The following is a 25,863-nucleotide window of genomic DNA, read 5'->3' on the forward strand; positions in this document are numbered from 1 at the left end:
GTAATCGACTTGTCGAATAACTGTTATAAAATAATCACTTACCTCTAAAGCAGACAGCCCGCTTAGATCTACGAACATATAAGTTATACATAACGTAATGGATGACAAGTGTAAACGATGCGTCCCCTTCGACGTCCGAATGATGTATGAGGTCGCCAATCTCGCCAAGCGGTAATTCGATGTACTAAATCAATAAACAGGACCCTAGTGCTCATGTCTCGGATCCTAGGCAACTATATCGATTCACCGCCATGGAAATGGAAGGGAGGCGGACGTGGTTCGGGCTTTACCGGGAACAAGGTGGGGTGTTATATTGAAATATCGCTATCTAGATTCATCTCGAGTCTATACTTGCGTCAAACCCATAGAGGGTTCCCCATTTTTTTAGAACCGTGAGTTTGATAAGTCAATCAATGAATGATTATGAACTATCGCGTAATTTTCAACATTTCTCGTCAATTTACCGACAATATTATATATTTAAATTTATCATAATATGTACGAACAGTCCTTATATTTTAATGGCGACTTATAAAAGACGTTGAAGCATTTTTAATAAAAAATCCAAATCACCTTATACTTAAATAAAATTGAAACTTTTCAAGCAATTTCATGTTCACAGAGCTCGACTTAGAAAGCCATATAAGGGCTCACGAAAGTAATCAACTTTTGAAGCTCAATTTAGTTATAATACCGACCGAATTATTTATCGTAGCCTCGAAGAGCTTAAGAGATCCAACTTTTACAGTAACTAGGATAATTTCTTTACAATTAGTATTCGCCCGCGTGTTATGGGGATTATGGGAGAGGGTATTAGGTAAAAAAAATCATTGTCCGACTTTGGGGTTCGTGCTAATTCATAGCAAATTTCATCAAAATCGTTTCAGTAGTTTAATCATTGAAAACGTTAGATAGAGTCAAAGGCTTAAAAAAACACAGTAGACAAAGGTAACTAAGCTGTTATTTCTTTGCCTACTTTATAAACATCACAAATACGAGACGAAACAACATTCATCTCCCCATAAAAACCATTTATTGATTTTAGATTTGTATCGTACTCAACAACCATCCCCCCATCCCCCACCAACCTGTCGCTCTCTGGCCTTTGATGTATTTTAATAACTACACATACGAATTAAACTGGTATTGAATTTGACCCGTCACATATACATCAATCATGAATTTTAAGAACATTATATACTTTAAAGACATTCAATTCGATTATATATACTATAATAATATATCCTGGGACATTATTCACACACGGCCATCTGATCCCAAACTAAGCGGAGCTCGTACTATGGAAACCAGACAACTGATATACTACATATACTACTTTTCTTTTGTAAATACATACTTATATAGATAATTACACCCAGACTCGGGACAAACAGACACGTTCATGCACACAAATATCTATCCTGGGTGGGAATCGAATACATCCACCAAGTATCCACCAACCACGCCAACCGGCAAATATGTAGCGTACATATAAACTATGTAATTAAATAAGACTTTCTATATAAACCCTATTCCAATCAATGGAGTATAGATACACAAATCTTATATTTACATATTCCATAACAGTAGTAACAGTAACAGCCTGTAAATGTCCCACTGCTGGGCTAAGGCCTCCTCTCCCTTTTTTGAGGAGAAGGTTTGGAGCTTATTCCACCACGCTGCTCCAGTGCGGGTTGGTAGAATACACATGTGGCAGAATTTCGATGAAATTAGACACATGCAGGTTTCCTCACGATGTTTTCCTTCACCGAAAAGCACGAGATGAATTATAAACAGAAATTAAGCACATGTAAATTCAGAGGTGCTCGCCCGGGTTTGAACCCACGTTTATCGGTTAAGATTCACGCGTTCTTACCACTGGGCCATCTCGACTTATTACATGCAAATTGCTAATAGCTCTACTGTATTACGCACTACAAACAGCTCATGTGTACAATACAACCGTAAATAATACAACACTATTCCACTAAACAACTTATATACAGTGTTATCCCATACAGTGAATACATTGTACATTAAATTAATGTAAAATTATAAAACTGTTGGTAAAGGATTGGTAGATAATTATATAAAATAAATAAGTAAAATATAATATTATATAGTAACGAAGTATATATGATACGTACTACGAAATTTTTCACAACGAATGCCACAGATTATTTCATATATCGACAAATGACAATTTTGGCATATGGGCCACCTGATGGTAAGTGACGGCCACAGACATTGGCATTGTAAGAAATGTTAACCATCGCTTACATCGCCAATGCGCCACCAACCTTGGGAACTGAGATGTTACGTCCGTTGTGCCTGTAATTACACTGGCTCACTCACCCTTCAAACCGGAACACAACAATATCAAGTACTGCTGTTTTGCGGTAGAATATCTGATGAGTGGGTGGTACCTACCCAGAGGGTCTTGCACAAAGCCCAACCACCAGTAAAATTCAACAATTCGAGGTGAAACTTGTTTGTTTATATTTACCTATTGTATGATCAACTGTTTGTTCGTTGAGCTTCCTCGCCTTAACAACTCAAACGAACATAACGAAACTCCGTACACACGTCACACAGAAAAGGCGTAGAAAATATCTGACCTGTACTAATGATACTACACTAATAATAATGTCCTCCAGACCGATTTCGGCCACGGCGGCCAATCTCAAGAGAGATTAGCCAACTGCGCAGGAGATATTATAGTGCACGAGTGTGTGCGCGAACACAGGTGCACTCTCTATTCCCTAACTCTCATAATCCGATGGGACGGCAATCCGACACGACCGGATAGAGTTCAGGCGCAGGACAAACGGCTTTACGTGCTTTCTGCAGCACGAGACTGTACACACATCCAACTTCCAGACTCCGGGCTGCTACTGAGAATTTTTTGTCAGAAAAACTCAATAACTTTTTATTGGCCCGACCTGGGAAATGAACCTGTGACCTCCGGGTCTGCGGCCTTACATCAAGCCACTAGACCAACGAGGCAGTCAGACTTTATACTATACAATCATTAACCCAGGGCATATAAAAGATAGTCTTACCTGCTGTATCGGCACCAGCTGCTTACGCTCGTATCCTCACGGTAGACCATCGAACTCCTCTGGTTGTTGCTTTTCTGTTCAATATTAAAACTTTATTTGCATACATTTTTCTTTAACATTTTACATAAAAAAATTATCAACAAAAATTAAATAATACGACAAATGAGTTATCGTTGAGAGCACTTGCTCGTCCGCTGGTCACAGGCTATGTGACGTCACACTCAGTCAATATGGCGTCCTCAGAGGACATAATTCCTGTGTTTGGGTATCAAATTGAAAGGTCTTAATTAGAACATTTTAAATATGTATTCAGTTAGAAGATTGATTCATACAACAGCGTTGTTAATAAAAAAAAGACGCGCGCTAATTTAATACCGCCATTTTATTTATTAACAGAAAGGTAAAATAATTATCGGCGCTACGTGTGATTTGTTGTATGTGTTAATTGAGTTTTAAAGAGTAATTGAGTGTGTTATTTACATCAATTTGTATGATTCCTGATGATGATGAAAATCTGTTTCACTTCTGGATGCTAAATACAAATATATTACTGGTTCTCGCTCACTGCTTGCTGCTCGATTTAACTCGATATTTGGCTAAGCTTATAAAATCACGTCATACATTTAAGAGCGTGATTTTTAAGTAGTTGGATATCATTTTTTTAATTATTTTCAATATCTCGTTTTTTTTCTCAACCAAAAAACTTTTGGAATAATCTAATAAGTATTACATTTATAAAAAACACCAGTGTTCGCTCGCGGCTTCGCACATGTTAGGAATGGGGGGGGGGGTAAAGTTATAGTTATTTAGTTACATATATATTAAATATGTTTATTACATACCTTATGTGCTGTGTGGATATGCAACTGGAATGGGTCAATCTTGTTCAATTTCATCATTGCCAATTTAGCTTCGCTGTAAACATCACGAATTAATTATAAAATATTTAATTATTTAATTTATATTAACACAAGTTTGATCTTACTGCGAATCTCAAATTTATTTTATGTTATAGGTAGAATAAGCGTACATACCTTCTCAAAAAAGGGGAGAATGCCTTAGCCCAGCAGTGGGACATTCACAGGCTGTTACTGTTTACTGTTATAGGTAGGAGGACGGCCATATGGGCCACCTGATGTCAAGCGGTCACCACCGCCCATAGTCATTGGATGTAAGAAGTATTAACCATTCATGACCTCACCAATGCGATTAACCTTGGGAACGAAGATGTTATGTCCCTTGTGCCTGTAGTTACATTGGCTCACTCATCCTTCATGCCAGAACACAACAACACAAACTATTGCCGTTTAGCGGTAGAATATATGAATGTCCTACCAATAATTACAAAAACTGTCTTGCGTAAAGCTTTACCGCCAAGTATAATTCACATCGAGAATTGCTGGGATATTGATTCCTACCGTAACCGTAACAGCCTGTGAATGTCCCACTGCTGGGCTAAAGGCCTCCTCTCCTCTTTTTGAGGAGAAGGTTTGGAGCTTATTCCACCACGCTGCTCCAATGCGGGTTGGTAGAATTCACATGTGGCAGAATTTCAGTGAAATTAGACACATGCAGGTTTCCTCACGATGTTTTCCTTCACCGTAAAGCACGAGATGAATTATAATCACAAATTAAGCACATGAAAATTCAGTGGTGCTTGCCCGGGTTTGAACCCACGATCATCGACTAAGATTCACGCGTTCTTACCACCGGGCCATCTCGGCTTACTTATATTGATTCCTAAGATGTATATAATTAGATTATATAAAAGCTGCAGTTTAGGAATAATTTAATTTCATATATTTTTAATATTCATTATTATAACTTACATTGAGTAAGTTAAACATTCACTTTATATAATAAATTAATTTGTAAAAGTTTTATTATAAAATAAATTAGTTTAAATTCGTTTATGTTTTTTTTCGATCTTCCGACTGTACTAGCGAAAGTGAGTTTGTTTGTTTGTTACGCTATCACATCTTAATTTCTGAATAGGTCATCATGAAATTTTGCATACACGTTGTCAGAGGTACAGCAATTAATATAGGGTATTAAAATACCTACCCTCTCCTCCCGCGGGTAACCTAATAATTAATATATAATCCACTCACCTGGGTGTTTCATACCAGACCAACGCGAACCTCTTCGACGGATCCCCACTGAGGAAAATCTTCAAACAATTCCCGTACTTCGAGAATAGATTAAAGAGGCCGGCTTGGTTGAGCGTCATCGGTATATTCGTGACATATAACTTATTGTGGTCGAGCTGCACTCCGTTATCGGTACTGGGATTACGAAGGGAGAGAAAATTGGTTAGGTTTTAAAATACATGAGCCAGCCGAGATGAATCACAATCATATCACAATATAGTTAAGTGGGCGGGCAGATGGGCAACGGTGACAACTTACCATCATGCGGCCCGTTTACTCATCTGTATCTAAACTAATAAAAAAAACATAAGAAATAGCGTCAGCTCCGTTAAGCGACAGCAGTTGACAGTATTAAGAGTTTAAGAGTGTGTATAATAATAGGTCTTCACATATGAAATTGGCGTTTTGTACGGAAGGAATATAGTCTTTTTTTTTTTAAATATATTTAATTAATCAAAGTATGCACCATTGTCATCTATGCACTTTTGCCATCTCATAGGTAGTTCATTGATCCCTTTACTAAAAAAACCATGGGGGCGAGAATCAATAAATTCTTTGAAGGCGGTTTGGACTGCCGCATCGGAGTTGAATTTTTTTCCTTGTAAGAAGTTGTCCAAATTCCGGAAAAAATGGTAATCTGTTGGAGCAAGGTCCGGGGAGTACGGTGGATGTCGCAGACATTCCAATTGTAGCACATCTAACTTAGTGGTTGTTTGTTGTACAGTGTGTGGTCTTGCGTTGTCGTGAAGCAGCAGTGACCTAGAGCGATTGACCAATCACGCTTGTTTAGCAGCTAGTTCTTCCTTCATGGTTTGCAGTTGTTGACAATAGATATCTGCCGTAATCGTTTGGCCAGATTTTAGAAAGCTGTAGTGAACGACACCGGCGCTAGTCCACCAAACACTCACAAGTAAGTTTTTCTGACTCAATTTTCGTTTAGGGCAGGATTTGGCTGGGTTACCAGGGTTCAGCCATTGCAACGAGCGCTTCCGATTATCGTACAGTATCCAATCCCTTCATTCCCTTCATTATTGTATCGGTTGAGCAAAGTAACACTGCGACGACAAAGACACAGTCGACGCGTGTTTGCAAGTTCGATTCACTCAATTCATGAGGTACCCAACGTTCAAGTTTTTTACTTTCCCGATTTGCTTCAAGTGGATTAATACAGTTTTTTCACTTACCCCGAATCTATCTAATATCTCTGAAGTGCTTTGGTTCTTCATTTTCCACTTTGGTCTCCGGCCGTCCACAGGGGTTGGTTCTGAAGGTCGAAATTACTTTTGCGACACCAGCGCCGTACACATAATTAATCCTTCGAGCTGTTTCTACACCGGTAGAACTCGTACTCGTAAATAAACCGATATTTCATGTTTCCATTGTGCGGTAATAAGCGACGCCAAAGAAAAAAATAATGAGGAAAAAACAAATGAATGACTGTTTTCAAAATTCAAATGAACCAGGTAAATGGATTTATAAATTTGAGTTTGAAATTCTTAACCAAAGTGAGGATATTTCAGATCAAAGTGGTCAGTACGACAAAACGCTAATTTCATATGTAAGGACCTAATATACTATTGAAGGAAGAAAAGAGATTCCTACTTCGAAAAGTAGAAACTCTACAAAATAGTGGCTTGTTCCGCGGTTGAAATTATTATTTGAAAGAGAATGGGAAACCCATATACAAAAAATGAGATGATATCGATTGTTCTCGAAGCATTTTAATAAGACAAGTGAAAAAAAATAGCAGACTGATTGAATGTTGTTCTTTCAGAGACTTGGCTCGAATCATACATTCAGGAAAAACTTAGACTGATGACAAAGCGCCCTCCACTTCCCCAGTCTTAATGGGGAATGGTGAAAGTTTTTTTTTTTTATTAGGAAGGCGGACGAACATCATATGGGCCACCTGATGATTAGTGGTCACCAACGCCCATAAACATTTGCATTGTAAGAAATGTCAACCATCGCTTATAGCCAATGCGCCACCAACCTTGGGAACTAAGATTTTATGTCCCTTGTGCCTGTAATTACGCTGGCTCACTCGCCCTTCAAACCGGAACACAACAATACCAAATGCTGTTTTGCGTTAGAATATCTGATGAGTGGGTGGTACCTACCCAGACGAGCTTGCACAAAGCTCTACCACCAGTAGTTTATTTTCCATGCGGGACCAGAAAGATTTGTGGCAGACGCTCTGTTATCTTTCAAATCACAAAAAATCCGTACTATCATGAGGCGATCGATACAGGCGTGTGTGATAAATGGTTCACAGAAATGTTTATATCACTTGAACAACCGCAGATAGGGTTTATTGATAACGAACCTTAAGAATGTCGTCATAAAAATTAAATTTCGTTTGTACAACAAACGAAAATATGAAATCATGAACTGGCTCTGACACGTCGGATTACCGTGACCAGAGAAATAATTTTCGACACAAAAACGATTTGCGGTCGCTAGTCCTGATAAGGCCTAAAATCCAGAGATATTCGATTAAGAAAATTCATTGAGATTTTCACAGTCTATGGTAGCAGTTCTCAATTATGTGAACATTGACCGAACACTTGTACCTATAAATCTCATCGTAGATAACAGTAACAGTAACAGCCTGTAAATGTCCCACTGCTGGGCTAAGGCCTCCTCTCCCTTTTTTTGAGGAGAAGGTTTGGAGCTTATTCCACCACGCTGCTCCAATGCGGGTTGGTAGAATACACATGTGGCAGAATTTCAATGAAATTAGACACGTGCAGGTTTCCTCACGATGTTTTCCTTCACCGTTAAGCACGAGATGAATTATAAACACAAATTAAGCACATGAAAATTCGGTGGTGCTTGCCCGGGTTTGAACCCACGATCATCAGTTAAGATTCACGCGTTCTTACCACTAGGCCATCTCGGCTTATTATAGCGTGCATATTATTATATTACTATTTTATCATAACGCTCAACGTTTACAAGGAAATAAGCAAAAAAACCGATACTTTGACCTTAGAACTTGGAACATTTATTTATGTTTTACTTTTAATATTAAAGCCGAGATGGTCCAGTGGTAAGAACGCTTGAATCTTAATCGATGATTGTGGGTTCAAACCCGAGCAAGCATCACTGAATTTTCATGCGCTTAATTTGTTATTATAATTCATATCGTGCTTGACGGTGAAGGAAAAACATCGTGAGGAAACCTGCATGTGTCGAATTTCACTGAAAATCTGCCACATGTGTATTCCACCAACCCGCATTAGAGCAGCGTGGTGGAATAAGCTCCAAACCTTCTCCTCAAAAAGGGAGAGGAGGCCTTAGCCCAGCAGTGGGATATTAACAGGCTGTTATTATTACTGTACACAAAAATTGTTACTTACTTGACTTCATCGTCGTGGTATTGTGGCGCGTGTGTCGAGTTTTCATATTCTTCTCTCATTGGATCCCAATCTTGGGCATGGTTGTGGCTGCGACTCCGCTGATACATTTCTAAGAAAACGAAAGCTTTATTAACACAATTATACATAAAAATATATAGAAATACGTGTACAACGTGGACACTAACTGCGGGACTAGTCCACAAATTCAAAGTCGCTCAGCGTGCTATGGAGCGAGCTATGCTCGGAGTATCTTTGAAGGATAAGATCAGAAATGAGATTATCCGGAAAAGAACCGGAGTCACCGACATAGCTTGCAAAATTAGCAGGCTGAAGTGGCAGTGGGCTGGTCACGTATGTCGTAGGACCGATGACCGTTGGAGCAGACGAGTCCTAGAGTGGAGACCGCGAATCGGCAAGCGCAGCGTAGGGCGCCCTCCAGCCAGGTGGACCGACGACCTTAAGAAGGTGGCGGGCACCAACTGGATGCGGAAGGCGGAGGACAGGGAGCTTTGGCGCACCTTGGGAGAGGCCTATGTTCAGCAGTGGACAACGATTGGCTGTTGATTGATTGTACATATACCATATTCCAATCGGAGTAGGAGTAAAGGTAAACAAAACAATTGATTCACAAATTGCATGCGATTTTCTAACTGTTCTGCTGTATTACGCACTATAAACAGTTCTTGATTAATTTACCTTCGTTTATAATACAACACTATTCCACTTATCTAGTTATAACCATATAATTTTTTTTATATAGATAAGGAAGGCGGACGAGCATATGGGCCACCTGATGGGAAGTGATCACCAAACGCCCTTAGACATTGGCATTGTAAGAAATGTCAACCATCGCTTATACAGCCAATGCGCCACCAACCTTGGGAACTAAGATTTTATGTCCCTTGTGCCTGTAATTACACTGGCTCACTCACCCTTCAAACCGGAACACAACAATAACAAGTACTGCTGTTTTGCGTTAGAATATCTGATGAGTGGGTGGTACCTACCCAGACGAGCTTGCACAAAGCTCTACCACCAGTAATTTAACTTTCGAAGTTCCGATTACAACTAGAACATTAAAAACGCCTAAAATCTCTCGACCAATGGCATCGCGTCAATTTATATCGGTGACCAATGATATCGGTGTCAAAGTTGTTTATTTGGGTTTTCTCCTCTTGTGTTTGGAATAGGCTATTGAGATTTCGACTTATTAGTTTTTTAAGGTCAAATCTTGCAAGCTGATTTAGAACAAGTTCCTCTCATCCTACGGAGTCGAATTTACATGTCTGTTCAGTTATTTATTTATTTATTTATTTTATTTATTTATTTATTTTAAGGACCACTAGTAGCTACTACATGTTTTAATGACAAATGTAAAACAATTTAGTGAAAATAGCTAACATGTGAAGCTTTTTAAAGTAGCCACAACAATTACAATATTTGTTTTAAAAATACATTAACACATAATTATAGCAACATGAGTAGAAAGATTAAAAAAAAAAAAAATAAGTCCAAATTGGTACAAATTAAAGACCATAAAAAAATAAACATGCACTTAATAAAATTAAAATTAAAAACACAAATAGTTTGAATTGATATAGGTACAAATTAAAATTAAAGTTACGATGACAATGTATTTTTATGATAAGCATGAACTGATTCAACACCTAGGATTGGCTGCATATGAACCCCTCAACGATGAACAGCATATATAAGTAATATTGTATATAAAAGTTTATTTTTAAATATATGTATTTATTTTTTTTCATTTTTGCATTGTCATGTAATATCCAATCCCGAGTTATATACCAACAAACAAACTATAGACAAAGTCTCTTATCAGGTAGTTGGTTAAAAACCTTCACCGAAATTGGCCAAAAACTTTTTGAGCAATTTCTATTCAGGTTTTTATTTAAATTTGACATACCAACCATGTATACCAACCATCAAATCAACCTACTACCCCCTTCCAGCTGCAGCAGCGAATGGGATGACAATGAGACTTTATATTTATGTATATACGACAACAAGAGAACTCAGTTGTAAATAGAGGGTGGCGGTAACCGCTCTATATATATTACCTGGACAGAGGGGTAACGATTGCGGCTACCTAAGCTCCCTTTTCCCTCCCCTTCGCGCTGCCCGTCTACAACGAACGATATATCAGTATTTATAGCTTATGTTGAATTTGGAAAGATGACTTATTTATTTATTAATCCTTTATTGCACACAATTTACAAACATATAAAAGAACAAGTAGTACATATAATATGCAAAGGCGGCCTTATTTATACATCGATCTCTTCCACGCAACCTCTGTAAAGAGAAATGTTTATGTTTTTTTTTTAGCCAGGATCAGTACAGTACAGTACAGTAACGGCCTGTGAATGTAGAATACACATGTGGCATAATTAAATGCAAATTTTCTCACGATGTTTTCTTTCACCGTCAAGCACGAGATGAATTATAATCGCATATTAAGCACATGAAAATTCAGTGGTGCTTACCCGGGTTTGAATCCACGATCGTCGGTTAAGATTCACGCATTTCACCACTAGGCCATCTCGGCTTAGCCAGGATCATTAATCGGGTATAGTGTGCAAAGCAACTTATACTTGATACTGTCAATACAAGTAATTTTATTGATTTAAAACGTGGTTTATATTTTTCAAATGTACAACGTTGATGAGTGAGAAAAAATGAATGAAGAATCATATAAAAAAAACATATTCAAAGGATATTTTTTCCACATGCCCCCAAATTAGTCACCGATCAAAACTGCCACCACAGACTGAAGCCAGGTCTAATCAGCCTGCTCATAAATCATCAACTGAACACAACCAATTCAAATACCATTTACAACAGCCCGTAAATAGTGGCCAAATGCATTATAGTCTCTTAAGAAAAAAGCAGTGTTATGGAATTAGCTTCAAAACTTGTATAGAAGATTAGAAGATTAGCATTTTATGCGTAAAACACATATAAAAAACAAAGCAAATGAATCACCATTAAATAATCCCAGAATTTCAGTTCAAAATAAACAAAAGGTGACAGTTCACTAATACTGACGGTAATATCAGTTGAAATTCAGCTATTTAGCATGATTACATATTAATAATAATTGACGGATACATTGCTACTTTGTTACTTACGTACATTGTTAAGCAGGTATTTAATTAAACACCAATTTCGCTCTTTCTGACATTATTGATTTGACATTCGGAAGAAAACACAGCATCGTTTAACTTAACACCCCTTAATCAACATTTATAGTGTAATCTAGGTACAGCTACCTTAATTGTAATTATTAGAATTAAATTGAGATACACATTTATATAGGAGAATAATACGGCCATTTGAATCCAAATTAAGCTTGTACAAAGCTTGTGCTATGGAAACCAGACAACTGATATACTACATATACTAGTTTTTTTTGTAAATACATACTTATATAGATAATTACACCCAGACAAGACAAACAGACATGTTCATGCACACAAATGTCTGTCCTGGGTGGGAATCAAATCCACAACCTTCGGCGTGAAAGGCAACTGTTCTACCAACCACGCCAACCGGCTCAAAAGAAACCCAACACAAGCATTATATTCATACAATTTTATTGTTTTTGTTATTAAATACCGTTCCATAAGTTTTCTAATTAAGCAAGAGATAGCCCAGCATATAATAATATTTAAGATATTCACTTGCGCAATTCAATTCGCAACCATTGAAATAAAATTATTAGTGTATGATAGAAAATAACACAATTTTATAATTGAAGCATTATAAATAATTATACTTGAAAACTATAAAGAATTTCATGATAAATAAATGAAAGATTGAAAAAACTTATTATATTAAAAAAAATGTCTAAATGTTCTAAGCTTAAACTTAACAATGTTCTCTACCCATGAAATTACTTCCACCTTGCTGACTGTGCTAATAAAATTGAGGCTTATAAATAAATAAATATATATATAAATACAGATGATATGTTTAAATAAAAATGAATTGAGACCCTCCATTTTGAAGATGGATAGAATTTCATACCACACTTCATCAGTGTAATATATGGGACATTAAAAAAAATCAGAATACATCCCCAGCTAAGCTTACATTAATTTTTGACTAATTGCATTATAAACTTGCAAAGTAAAAAATCAATATAATAATTTTATCAGAAAATTCCCTAATAATTCAGAAAAAAAAAAATAAAAATATTTTATTTAAATTAACATTATATCAGTGTTCTTTACTCGGTTAAGTTGCTGGAGTATTAGAAATGTATCGAAGAAATTATTAAAAAAAGATAAAAGTTTTTTTTTTGTTGATATATTAAATTAAAACCGAAGATACAAACTTGTTAGATCTTTATTTTAAAAGACGAGGTATAATAGTAATAAACTAATAATACTGAAATATAAAAGAAATACTCTTGAATATATAGTATCGTAATCATATTATACCGGCATAGGTTTTTATGATGTCTGCACTAATAACATTATATATAAATGTGTACACAAAAACTCAAACAAAAAAAGCGAGGCCTTAAGCATTTAAAAATTTAAATTCTCAAAAACGTTACCACATGTCCTAAATTTAAATATTGTATTCAAATAATGGTAAAAAAAAAGTCTGAAGACATAAATAATTTACTACAATTTTACTTACCAGTAAAATTAATAAAAGACACGTAAAACAATGGAAAACCGACAGAAAAGATATTCTTTGACACAATCAAAAGCTAGATAAATACTCTGCCGATAGGACCCGAGCGAAAAGACGAAATCACGTCTTTTCAAAACACGAACATAGACTAAGGATTTTTAGCAAGGATGGACCGAGCAACGAAATTTAATAGGGACGTGGATGTCAATCGATTGTTTCGATTTTACTCGATGGGAAGTAAAAATTAATAAATTTTTGTGTTACCTCAATTATGTTTTAGTCAGTATGAATAATTAGAATTAATTATGAAACTCAAAATTGAAGGTAAATTCACACAATGTTAATTTCTTAGATATTTTGTATTGTAAAAATTGAATTCGTAATATTTCAATATTGAGGTAAATATAATTACGTCAAGTTCAATCTGACATAAAATTGAGATTTTAAATTTTCCCTATAAAAGTCACAACGTATTTAAGTTGTATTTAATACTGAAATAATTTAACAAACAGTATTTTATCTTTTTTCATATCTAACGGGATAATATTTCTAAATATTTTCATTACCCTGAAACTCATTTTAAGACTGTTATACGAATGAAACAATAGTAATACATTTCAGTCCTATCAATGCTTTGTGATGGTAGCAAGAGTGAGCAAATGTAATTATGATAATTTTTGCTGCCATTGCCCATGCCACTACGAAGGATTTTTATCGTGAAAAAATACACGATTATATATTAATTCGGTCCAAATGATTGTGGCTCGATATTCGATAAAATGAGTGACAATATAATTTATCAAAAGAGAAATTCTATACAACTTAAGAGCTTTATTACTATTGAAATGATATCAAATTCTTGTTGGAAATTATTACTTATTACAAACATGTAATAATATAAAAATGTCACAAACAATATTTAGTAGTTGTAAAAACATTAATAAATTTTCTGTTTATTCAATAAAAAAAAGTAAATAGATATTATAAAACATTAGATTACTATTAACATTAAAGTTTTTAATAAATGCAAATAAAAATTAAAGTTAGTTACTGTACAAATCGTGACGTCACAATAGTGAGCATTTTCCCTTTGAATCGCAATTCCGATTATGTAGTTGTATTTTTTTTTTTTTTTCAGCCTTTTGCCGTCCACTGCTGGACGAAAGCCTCCCCCATAGAACGCCAACCATCCCGATCTTGGGCAGTCCGCATCCATCCCGAACCTGCCACCTTTTTTAAATCGTCGGCCCATCTTGTCACAGGGCGTCCTACACTACGTTTGCCTAAGCGTGGTATGTAGTTGTATAACAATCAAACTATTATTATGACAATAATCATACAACACTATCTTTGTTTTTTTTTTGTTGTTTGACATTGACAGCTGACTGCTAAGTCACAAAATGACATTGACAGTCAAATATATAACCTCTTGATACGTCTTAGTAGCAACAAGTTTTTTTGTTTTAAAAGTTATTTAAAACTATTTACAAATATGAAGAATGGATGATTTCGGGAAACACGCACCTTCATACCAACTAGATCAAGAAATATTGGACGGTAAGTACTTGAAGGCGTTGTTGAATGATATTTGAGACTACTTCTCGGAATCAAATGACGCAAAACTCTTTAATCTAATATTTTTATTTGAATAATTTGTTTTTTTTTAATAACTAGGTGGTGAAATGTAAAGCCTGTTTAGCTAAAAAAATAAAATCGTTCTTTATTTAATTTTTTATTATTTTTATATTACAATTAATCAAAAATATGAAAGATATTGATGTTATTATATTTTATTATTTATTTAATGTATTATTAAATTTTATTGAATTGGATATTTTAAATTATATCCGATATAATTAAATTTTGCCACCATTCCAATAAGCTCCAAAGAATAAGCTCCAAACCTTCTCCTCAAAAGGGAGAGGAGGCCTTAGCTCAGCAGTGGGACATTAACAGGCTGTTACTGTACTGTATCATTACAATTAAAAATAACAGCCAGTTCTAAGAATAAAATATATAGTACTTGATAAATTATAAAATGAGCCTGTCAAACATACACATTATGTGAATCATATTTTCCTAAAAAAAAAGATATACAAATTTTTTTTTAAAAGTCGCAAAGTACATCCCTATCTTTCGTTTTTTTTTTTTTTTAAATTTAAAGTAATGAAAATGAAAATTGTTATATTTTAATTATGTAACAAAAATGAGTCATTAAGTTTTCATTATTAATTATTCTATTTACTTATATATTATTTTACATTACATATGTAATGAATAAAATTTAATGTATGCAATCACAGGAGAATCAAATTTGTTTATTTACAACGTTGACATTTAATTAATATTCTATAATTGGTTGAGATCTTGAAGAGTCTTCAATGTTCACTATGGATTCACGAAAAATTTACAAATGTAGGCCAAGTTACTATCCAACCTTTGGAAGTAAAATTTAATGGAATGTAAGTAGTTGAGTGGCATATTTTTTTTTTTTTTTTTTTATAGAATAGGAAGGCGGAGGAGCATATGGGCCACCTGATGGTAAGTGGTCACCAACGCTCTTAGACATTGGCATTGTAAGAAATGTCAACCATCGCTTACATATCCAATGCGCCACCAACCTTGGGAACTAAGATTTTATGTCCCTTGTGCCTGTAATTACACTGGCTCACTCACCCTTCAAACCGGAACACAACAATATCAAGTATTGCTGTTTTGCTGTAGAATATCTGATAAGTGGGTGGTACCTACCCAGACGAGCTTGCACAAAGCTCTACCACCAGTGTTGTATTATATATAAATATATATTAATCATAGATAGTAATATATGGCTATATTCATTATTATAAATAATGTAATTTTTACGTCTATTTTGACTCAGTGGAATCGGTGGTAGTAGTCGTCAATCTATTTATTGTGTTAAAAATATCTTTTCTGACTTCTGGAAAGCTGATATTACATACGTGTATATAGAAGGTGGTCGGGTGTTTCCGTGCCCACCCCAGTATGGTCTAGTGCCCATCCGAGCATGTTGGGTTTCCGATTCAAAATTCTAAGCTGGACACCTTTCCATATACTAAACGGAGCCTCTTCTCTTCCACGGTCCACGAAGAAGCCCCCTCGAGGGGCGAGTATCATCGTCCAAGGACGGTGATCAAGGTGCAGGCCCAGATGAAGTATCTGGGCCTGATCCTAGACGGACGATGGAGCTTCAGCAGCACTTCGTGTAACTCGGCCCGAAGCTCGTCAACGTCGCTGCCGCCTTGGGTCGCCTCCTACCCAACGTGGGAGGACCGGGATCATTATGTCAGCGCCTCTATGCCGGCGTAGTTAGTTCGATGGCACTGTACGGTGCCCCGAAATGGGTCGACGCGCTCACTGCACACAACGGGCCCTCGTACGGAGGCCGCAGAGGGTCATAGCGGTGAGGGTGATAAGAGGGTATCGTACGTGTCGTACGTGTGTCTTGGACAGCAGTGACGTTCCTCGCGGGCGATCCGCCCTGGGAACTCCAGTCGGAGGTGCTCGCAGAGGTGTATCGCTTCCGGGCGAGGCGAGAGACCGCGGCAACCGTTCAGGGTTGGTGGAAGTCGGGCGGATCAAGGTTCTAACCCAGCAAGCCCTGATAGCTCGATGGGAGGAGGGCCTGGGGTCCCCCACAGCGGGCCTGGCGACAGTGGAGGCGGTACCATTTGAGACAAAAGAAAACAAGGCACGCTATCGTTTAGATTGACGCAGGTGCTTACCGGACACGGCTAATGCTTCGGTAAGTACCTGCACAAGATAGCGCGGCGGGAAGTGTCACCTTCATGCCACGAGTGAGGCGCGCCAATCGACACGGCGCAACACATCCTGACGGAGTGTGCCGCGTCCTCCACGCGGCATTCTCTGGCGGCAGTTGTCGGCAGAGACCTCTCCTTGCCGAGCATTATCAACGTGATGCTCGGAAGCGAGGAGTTCTGGTCGGAAATAGTCTTCTTCTGTGAAAGTGTGATGTCGCAGAAGGAGGCCGCGGAGCGGGCGCGGGAAGAGAACGCCGCTGCAGACCTGCTCCGACGAAGAACATCCGGAGAAGAAAGAAGAAAGGGTGCGCTATGCGCACCTTCTCCTTCCGCCGCAATAACCGTCGCTGAGACTACGAGGGTTTTCAGTACTCTGATAATCCCTCTAGAGAATGGAGGCCTGCATAGGCCGGCCGTCCGTCAGAGCGTCGCGGTAGCATGCGCAAGCGACCCCGTGGCGCTCCTCGTTAAGACGGAAAGGGTACCGCTGGTTTTTGTGTGGGTATTCCGATATTCGTGGCGGACTCGGCGCCTCGGACATCGGCGAGTTTTTCCAGCGTAAAAAAAGGCTGGACACCTAAGAAACTTCAAACAAAAATCATTGAAATCAAATAATTAACTACAGCCGAGAAATATTTGTACATACTTAGTTTTAATTACATATGTTTAGATACTTTTGAATACAGGCAAGGTGACGGAACCGCGCCATTCGTTTCATGTTTTGTAGATTAAATATCAAAATACGAAACGAAACCGAACTTCCGAACTATCATACCTCGTTTTTTTTTCGTCGTAGACGCCCAGACCTCCCTGAAAATAACTCTAGATACGCCAATGTGTTTTTTAAGGTATACTTAATACTTCGAACAGTACCAGGTTTTGCTACACACTTTCACATTGAAATGATTTTACGGTTTTACTTATATAAGTTAATGAGGGGGTGATTATTTAAACAATGCTGTGTCTCTTTCGTTCGAATGTTATATAGATAATGACAGAAAGAGAAATCAGCATTTGACTAAATGTTAAATTGTCATTTGTAATAACACTTTATTTTAAATAAGTTTTTGTTATCTGTTAATTTCAGCGCGTGGCATTAATATGACGGTTGAAGAAGTGGCAGGCTTGCCTACATGCAAATATACGGAGAGAGTTCAGAGTCTGATATTAAATGAAGATGACTTGGCTTTTCTCAAGGGTCTACGACGGAGAATCAAAAATAGAGTAAGTCTTAAGTTAATAAACGTGAATCTTAAATGATGAAGCAAGAAATGAATTTTCATTTGTTTAAATCCTATATATGAGGAAACCTGCATATATCTAATTCCTCTGAAATTCTGCCACATGTGTATTGGAACGTGGGGGAATTAGCTAAAACCTCCTGAAAGGAGGAGATCTTTAGCCCAGCAGTGGGACAATGACAGGCTTCCTCACGATGTTTTCCTTCACCGTACGCACGAGATGAATTATAATCACAAATTAAGCTCATGAGAATTCAGTGGTGTGCCCGGGCTTGAACCCACGATCATCGGTTAAGATTCACGCGTTCTTACCACTGGACCATGTCGACATTTATTATTTGTCTCAAAATGTAAATTGCTGTTGCTTGATGGCAATTTCTCACGACGTTCGAATGTACACCGCAAACGTAACTCGATACGTTCAGTAATACAAGCCGCGTGCTGCGGGTTTACATATGTTTTATGTAATCGTGAAAGTTTATCGATGATTCGTCAATACTTTACCGTTTTAATAAAGGGGGGGGGGGGATCTTGTCGGTCTAATGTCTTATAATGAGGTTTTAAGCCTGAGGCCGATAAAATTTGTTTTTTTTTTTAAATGAAATTCCTAATAGCAACCTGGAGTTTGCAAGTCGGTATTTTCTTCGTCGGTGCTTACACTTCCATGCTTCAGTGAGATTACACGGTGCACTTATGTTTGCGCACCATTATGTGTGAGATGAGATGTGCAGATGATGAGTCTCCTTTGAACGGTCGCTGTTGAATTCGGTCGAGAGGGCATACTCATCAGGGTAGTGACGGTTTTTTTAAGCTTATTTAAGAAGCACATCGGAGAGAATCTTCAGTCATTATGGAATAATGTGCTTTATACAAGCATAAGTAATAATGAGTGTTTCTTTACAATTTGTTGTTAATAATTGAGGATAGAAGTCGGGATTAGGCATTTGTTGTCAGACGTCGGTATTTTTTTTACAGAAAGTTGTTCGAATTGTAACGTAATTACCATCTTAGTTCCCAATGATGGTGGCGCATTGGTGACGTAAGCGATGGCTAATATTTCTTACAGTGCCAATGTCGAACGGTGGCGATCACAATCAGTTGACACATTTACTCGTCCGCCTACCTATATTATATATAAAAAAAAAATATAATGTTTCTTACTAGCTGTGCCCGTGGCTTCACCTGCATGAAATTCAGGTTGTGACTATAATAATAGATTCACACATACACATAAGCGCATAAAGCAGCATGGTAGAGCTTTTTCTTGTACCCCTTGAGCTATATACGATGGTCCGGTTGAGGTTGAGGGTTTGATTCCCACCCAGGACAGACATCTGTGAACATGTCCGTTTGTCCTGAGTCTGGGTGTAATTATCTATATAAGTATGTATTTACAAAAGAAAAGTAGTATATGTGGTATATCTTTCTGGTGGTGGTTGTCTGGTTTCCATAGTACAAGCTCTGCTTAGTTTGGGATCAGATGGCCGCGTGTGAATAATGTCTTAGAATATTATTACTATTATTATATCGTCCTAAAACGTATTACAAGCTGTACGCTTAATTTGGGAGGTAAATAGGAAAATTAGTAATTCTTTTAGAAACGGGCTTTGCTAGTATTCTTTATAAAATGGTAGCTAAGCCCTGTGATTCAACCCGCGTTTAATTTGTATTAGAATACAGATACTACATAAATTTATAGTATATCATCCGTTTCAACAGCTCGCCTCACAGAACAGCCGACGTCGCAGTATGGAGCACCTACGACGCTTGACTCGGGAGCTGCGAGCGGTGAGGGCGTGTCGAGACGACGCGTTGAGCGAGAGACGCGCCCTCTTAGAGTCCAGAACGGAATTAAGAAAGAGCTTCAGTTTGCTACGGAACCATGTTTTACAGGTATTACTATTTGGGGGGAGGGGGGTCAGTGGTACACTATGTCTTTTTTTGTACCCCTGATAACGTCGATGCAAAAATTTCATGACCATCGCTTGAAAAGTTATGCTTAAAAAAAAAAAAATATTTACAAATATGTTTCTTATTAATGTGTGCTTTTTTTTGTTCTTTAAATGTATATTTTTTTATTATTGAAATCTTCATTGTATTTGTTATATCCATTTAATTTATTGTGTCATTATACTGTTTGTTTCAATTGTTGAAATATAAATAAATAAATAATAAGCAAATTCACTTTCGCATTATATTAGTTAGGCTTTGGATTTGCATTGAGCCAGTCAAACTACTGGTACAAGGGACACACCATCTTGGTTACCAAGGTTGGTGGCGCATTGGCGTTGGTCAATATGGCCAATATTTCTAAAATGTCATTTTATTTTTAAGGTCATTTCTGGCATGAAACACAGAAGTTGCTATACTGCTCCACACGCTAGCATTACGTATTAGAAATAAGTAAATGATAAACTCATTTCAGACGCTGAAACATCGTTCCGATCCAACAGAAGTACCAGATATTGAACAAGAAAAAACCGAAACCCATTACAAAGAAAATCCAATTAAAAAAGTCGAAACGAAACCCTTACCAAATATACAAAGTTTGCGAGATAATTGCATAGAGACGGACAAACACGTTTTTGAATGTCGAATCGATAAGCTGGTCCAGCAAAGCGTCAATCACATGTATAAAGAGAAGGCTGAGAAACGAGTTTTCGCGAAGACAATATTTTTAGACGGAAAGAAAAATTTCGGATCGACCAAAATCGATGGCGTTGACGGCGTTCTGGATCTTTGTGTCAAGGAGAAGAGGAAGAGCCACGGCAGGAAACAATTGGCGCCTCGAAGAATAACGCATTGTACTGACAATGATGGTATGTAAAAATAATATCTGACATTTTTTTTATTATAGAACAGATAGGTGGACGAGCATATGAGCCACCTGATGGTAAGTGGTCACCAACGCCTATAGACGTTGCCATTGTAAAAAATGTTAACCATCGCCAACATCGCCAATGCGCCACCAACCTTGGGAACTAAGATTTATGTCCCTCGTGCCTGTAATTATACTGGCTCACTCACCCTTCAAACTGGAACACAACAATACCGAGTACTGTTTTGCGGTAGAATATTTGATGAGTAGATGGTACCTACCCAGACGAGCGGGTTATAATAGGTATTAAGACCTTTAGCTTGTGTGGTTGTCTCAACTAAAACTGAAAATACTTTTATTTATAAATAAAATTGTGCATTTTCAGATGGTGTTCTCGATTTGAAGATAAAAAAAGAAAACCAGTGATATTCTTAGAAAGTTATACCTTAAAACTATAAGTAGCCATTATTTCTAGACCAAAAAAAAAAAACTAAATAATTTCACAGATAAAAAATAACTAAAAATTAATATTATTTTAAATTGGTATAACTTATTTTTATAATTATATTAATAAGTAAACAAAAAAAAAAAATCTAAAAGATTTTATCTGAAAGAAATATTTGGTATATTTTTTATCTGTGCCAATTCAAATATTTTATATTTTTAAATATTATAAACGGTGTATGGACCATAGTGTATACAAAATGTTGAATTAATCATGGCGTTATATTTGTTAAAAAATTTACACAATTATATACAAAAGGCTTACATCAATAGATTTCTTATTATTATAAATGATATATAACTACTTCACCTATATTTTTTATTTAGGGGTTGATCGATTAAGCAATGCTGTGTCTTCTTCTTTCAATTGTCAAATCAATGAAAAAATGGAAGAGAGAAATATTTAATTATGACCAACTTAATTGTTTATAAATATTTCAAATCGAACATGTGCAATAATTGCTGCTACTGAACATTTCTTAGTGCACACAGAAAGACCGTTCAAGGAATTACAGGACCGTTCATTAAACATCGAGTTGTGTGTTTGTTTTGTCTGAAATATTGTTGGGCGTGTGTACTCGCTCTTACAATTACAAACATAAGGCATCGCAAACAAAAATGAATCGCTGTGTGTATAAAGCCTTCATTAATAACTTTTAATCGCCCAACGCTTTGATATCCACAAGCCATGACCGTGAACAAAATTATCCCACCACGAAAAATAAGTTTTATTTCCAAATATTCTATTATAATATTATCATCTTCCTTTAATTATATATTAAAAATATATATTAGGATGTCTTCCCAAGCTATTTTGTAAAAATCTAAAAATATTTTAGAGACAGTTGAATTTTTTTCTTGTATTGCAATGGATTTTATATATACTGCCAAAAATACACCACAATTTTTGTAATTATATATTTGTTTATATTTGATGTGAAGTATTTTTAAAGTATGATATATTCTATGGGCGCCATTACATTTATATAAAATGCAAATGGAGTTGAAGCAACGTTTATATTTGTAACGTTTCAGAGAAACTTCACTGATGCCACAACGTCATTCTATCACATATATTGGAAATGGAACAATGGAATGCGCTTTAATTTTTTTATGTACGAAGAGTTATTAAAGCTATAAAAGTTTTTGTTCAGATTGAGTTCTAATATACTTTTTTTTGTATTGTATTAGATAAGCATCTGGCAACATCGCTCATATTTTTTGTCACTGTAATATATATTAACATTTTACATCTCCAATGCCCCACCAACCTTAGGAACAAGATGTTATGTCCCTTGTGCCTGTATTTACGCTGAACTTACCAGGACATGACAGTACTAAGGGTTCGAGTGAGTTTGGCTTTAACTGCGCAGGACTTTAATTCTATAACTTAAGCTTATTTAATTGGTAACTTTAAAATTATATTCATTTATATATATCTCAACTTTAGTTTTATATACATTAAATCGAGAAAGATGATATATGCAAAATAGCGGGAAATGCAACATGGTCGCCATTTTGAATTTACACTACCATGTTTGTGAATTTTAGGTTAGTCTTGATTTCTGGAGTAATTTTTTTTTTTTTATAGAATAGGAAGGCGGACGAGCATATAGGCCACCTGATGGTAAGTGGTCACCAACGCTCTTAGACATTAGCATTGTAAGAAATGTCAACCATCGCTTACATATCCAATGCGCCACCAACCTTGGGAACTAAGATTTTATGTCCCTTGTGCCTGTAATTACACTGGCTCACTCACCCTTCAAACCGGAACACAACAATATCAAGTATTGCTGTTTTGCGGTAGAATATCTGATGAGTGGGTGGTACCTACCCAGACGAGCTTGCACAAAGCCCTACCACCAGTAAATACTATATAAATAAATATGTATTTATTTATATGGTTAGTACGCAGTGCGCTTTACATAATCATGCAACTCGTCAATATGCTCAACGCCAATGATTATGCAGTCCGATATGCGAATATATTTTAGCCAATTATGCCGTAAGAAAACCAATATGAATAAAATTATTTTGTACTCGATAAAATTATAAAGCAGTTCTAACAAGCTGGTAACACTCTAATCCGGCTAGTTCTTATTTGTTGTGCTTAATGCAATACTTTGATATACAAAATATCACAAGCCTAAGGACATCCTTTTCACCGAAACATTGGCGCGGTTTAAAATACGAACAGCGCCATCTATTATCACAAATGAAATTTTTATATATTTGTAAGTATAACATTATATTTTTTAAATGTTTATTAAGTATTTTATATGTAAAGTTTATGCTCGAATTTAAATTAATGTTTAGAAAAAATATTATATTGTATTTTTCGTAAAATAAAATAATGTATGCGGTAATAACTTAAAATGTTTATACATTTTATGTATTGCAGTGTTTTTTTAATATTTTTTTAAGCTTCATAAACTGGAAGGTGTATCACAATGGAGTCCGGAACCTTCCCGTTTTTTAATTAGTATTTTTTTTTAGTTACATAAAATGTCTATAATAATGTAAGGTTGTAAAAAAAGTCATGAAGAAATAAGAAAAATTACTCGTAAATTTTACAATTTTTTTTTTATATAAATCTAAAATATTTTCAGTGTTTTTATTGATGTTATTCAATTAAGAAATTATTAATAAAATCTAGACCCGAAAAAAGCATATATGTCTATTAAACAAAAATACGTTTACACTTTGTATGAAACTATCTGTCCCTTTCATTCTTATGTAAAGAATATGATTATGCATTGATGACAGATTAATCGTTTATTTTGTATATAAGGTCTTGTGTATGCCAGAGCTGTGACATGAGAAATTGTTTGTGTTTTGCTCCGATTTACACATTGTCTATTGTTATTAGAGTTTAATATATTATCTATGCTAGTATTATAAATGCAAAATTCTGTCTGTCTGTCTATTAAGCTTTTAAGGTTATACCACTGACACGGTTTTGATGAAATTCGGTATGGAGCAAGCTTGAACTAAGAAAAAATATGGTTTTTTTTTTACCTATCTGCCCCCCTCCCTCTTAAACGTGGGCGAAAACTAGGTTACTATAAGTGACTATTTTTACATTTTGTCCAACGTGCATTGTTTATGACTATAATTTTTTTTTTTATTATTGTAATATTTTGTAGTTGTAAATCGCTTTCAAATCGCATACGAGTTTAAGAAATAAATGTATCGTATTAAGTAAAAGGCACCAAATCGTTTTAAGTTTTTTGTGCAATTTGTCCGGATAGTGTAGTTTTTTTTTTTTAATTTTTCGTTAAAGATACGATTATGAAGCAACTATATATGTGATGTTGAGTTTTAATAAATAACTAAGTTACCTACTTATTTTATTATTACCATTTTTAAGTTCCTTAACATTATTGATAGCTATATCAGAATTTCTATAACAAAACTATGCTTCTATACTTGGCTTGATGTGGTTCTTAATGTTGAGGAATGTAGTATGAATATATTTGAAATCTTTGATTCAGAGATTTAAAAATGGGATGAAAATATGTATTTTAAATTGGCAGTAAAATTTCTATCGAGGCATCTAAAAAGTTTGCTAGTATAATAAAAAAAAAAAAATTTACCAAAATGTGATATATGTACTATGGAAACTATGGAATTTGCTAAGAATAAAACAAATGATTAGCAATCTATAAAGTAAATTCGATGTAGGTACTGCACCAAATATTTTATGCATTCCAAATTCAGAATTTACCTAGCCTTATGTATTATTTGATAACTACTCGTCGGTGAATTTTTTGTTCTCTTTTTTTATTTTTATTTTTGAATGATCTGTTTTTATAGATTAAGGTATGACGGGGCTCACATGTGCAATTGGACAAGACTCAATAAAATAAAGATAAAAACATTATCTGTTTAAAAAACAATATAAAGTTCAAATAAAATTAGCACCCATTTAAAAATTCATTCCCTATTATTCACCCTTTTTGTTTCAAATGTAAATGGGAATTTTAAGAACTCCTCCTTTTTATTAAAAGTAAGACAATATTTTTGTGAAACTACTTCGGTATAAACATTTTGAGTTATTTTAGCGACCTTACATTCAAATCATATACAACGATAAAAAAGATATATGGGACTTGTTAATTTTACTTCTTCCTTAAACAAATTATATACTGCTTAATTGCACAATTGAAATTTAGATTTTGATGATGAAATATGAGAAATTATAGGTAAATTGTGCCATCTTATCTTTAATACTATTACTCCACTGCCATCTAGTGTCTAGTAGTTGATTTAC

General features: G+C 35.7%; 2 protein-coding genes across 4 annotated transcripts in view; one reads left to right on the plus strand and one right to left on the minus strand.

Moving 5' to 3' along the window:
* The window catches only part of LOC126779881 (uncharacterized), a 47,730-nt gene extending 34,369 nt beyond the window's left edge, over window positions 1-13,361 (minus strand). For 2 of the 3 annotated variants that reach the window (XM_050504016.1, XM_050504012.1), the window contains exons 1-5: window positions 13,246-13,361; window positions 8,575-8,683; window positions 5,174-5,347; window positions 3,905-3,977; window positions 3,063-3,136 (exon numbers count right to left, since the gene is read on the minus strand). In XM_050504016.1, coding sequence (XP_050359973.1) covers window positions 3,063-3,136; window positions 3,905-3,977; window positions 5,174-5,347; window positions 8,575-8,681 — 428 coding nt within the window. In that variant the 5' untranslated portion in view covers window positions 8,682-8,683; window positions 13,246-13,361. Of the gene's footprint in view, window positions 1-42; window positions 112-3,062; window positions 3,137-3,904; window positions 3,978-5,173; window positions 5,348-8,574; window positions 8,684-13,245 lie in introns of those variants that run through there. The other variant, XM_050504014.1, reaches the window with a different exon arrangement.
* Window positions 13,362-14,634: 1,273 nt separating this feature from the next.
* On the plus strand, window positions 14,635-24,881 carry LOC126780092 (nuclear factor erythroid 2-related factor 2-like). The gene is made up of 5 exons (XM_050504356.1): window positions 14,635-14,799; window positions 18,112-18,248; window positions 19,985-20,158; window positions 20,691-21,084; window positions 21,469-24,881. The coding sequence occupies exons 1-5, from the start codon at window positions 14,742-14,744 to the stop codon at window positions 21,507-21,509; spliced, it is 804 nt and encodes a 267-aa protein (XP_050360313.1). The 5' UTR covers window positions 14,635-14,741; the 3' UTR covers window positions 21,510-24,881.
* Window positions 24,882-25,863: the final 982 nt, after the last annotated feature.

The sequence above is a fragment of the Nymphalis io genome, chromosome 30 (genome assembly GCF_905147045.1).
Source record: "Nymphalis io chromosome 30, ilAglIoxx1.1, whole genome shotgun sequence".
Taxonomy (NCBI): domain Eukaryota; kingdom Metazoa; phylum Arthropoda; class Insecta; order Lepidoptera; family Nymphalidae; genus Nymphalis; species Nymphalis io.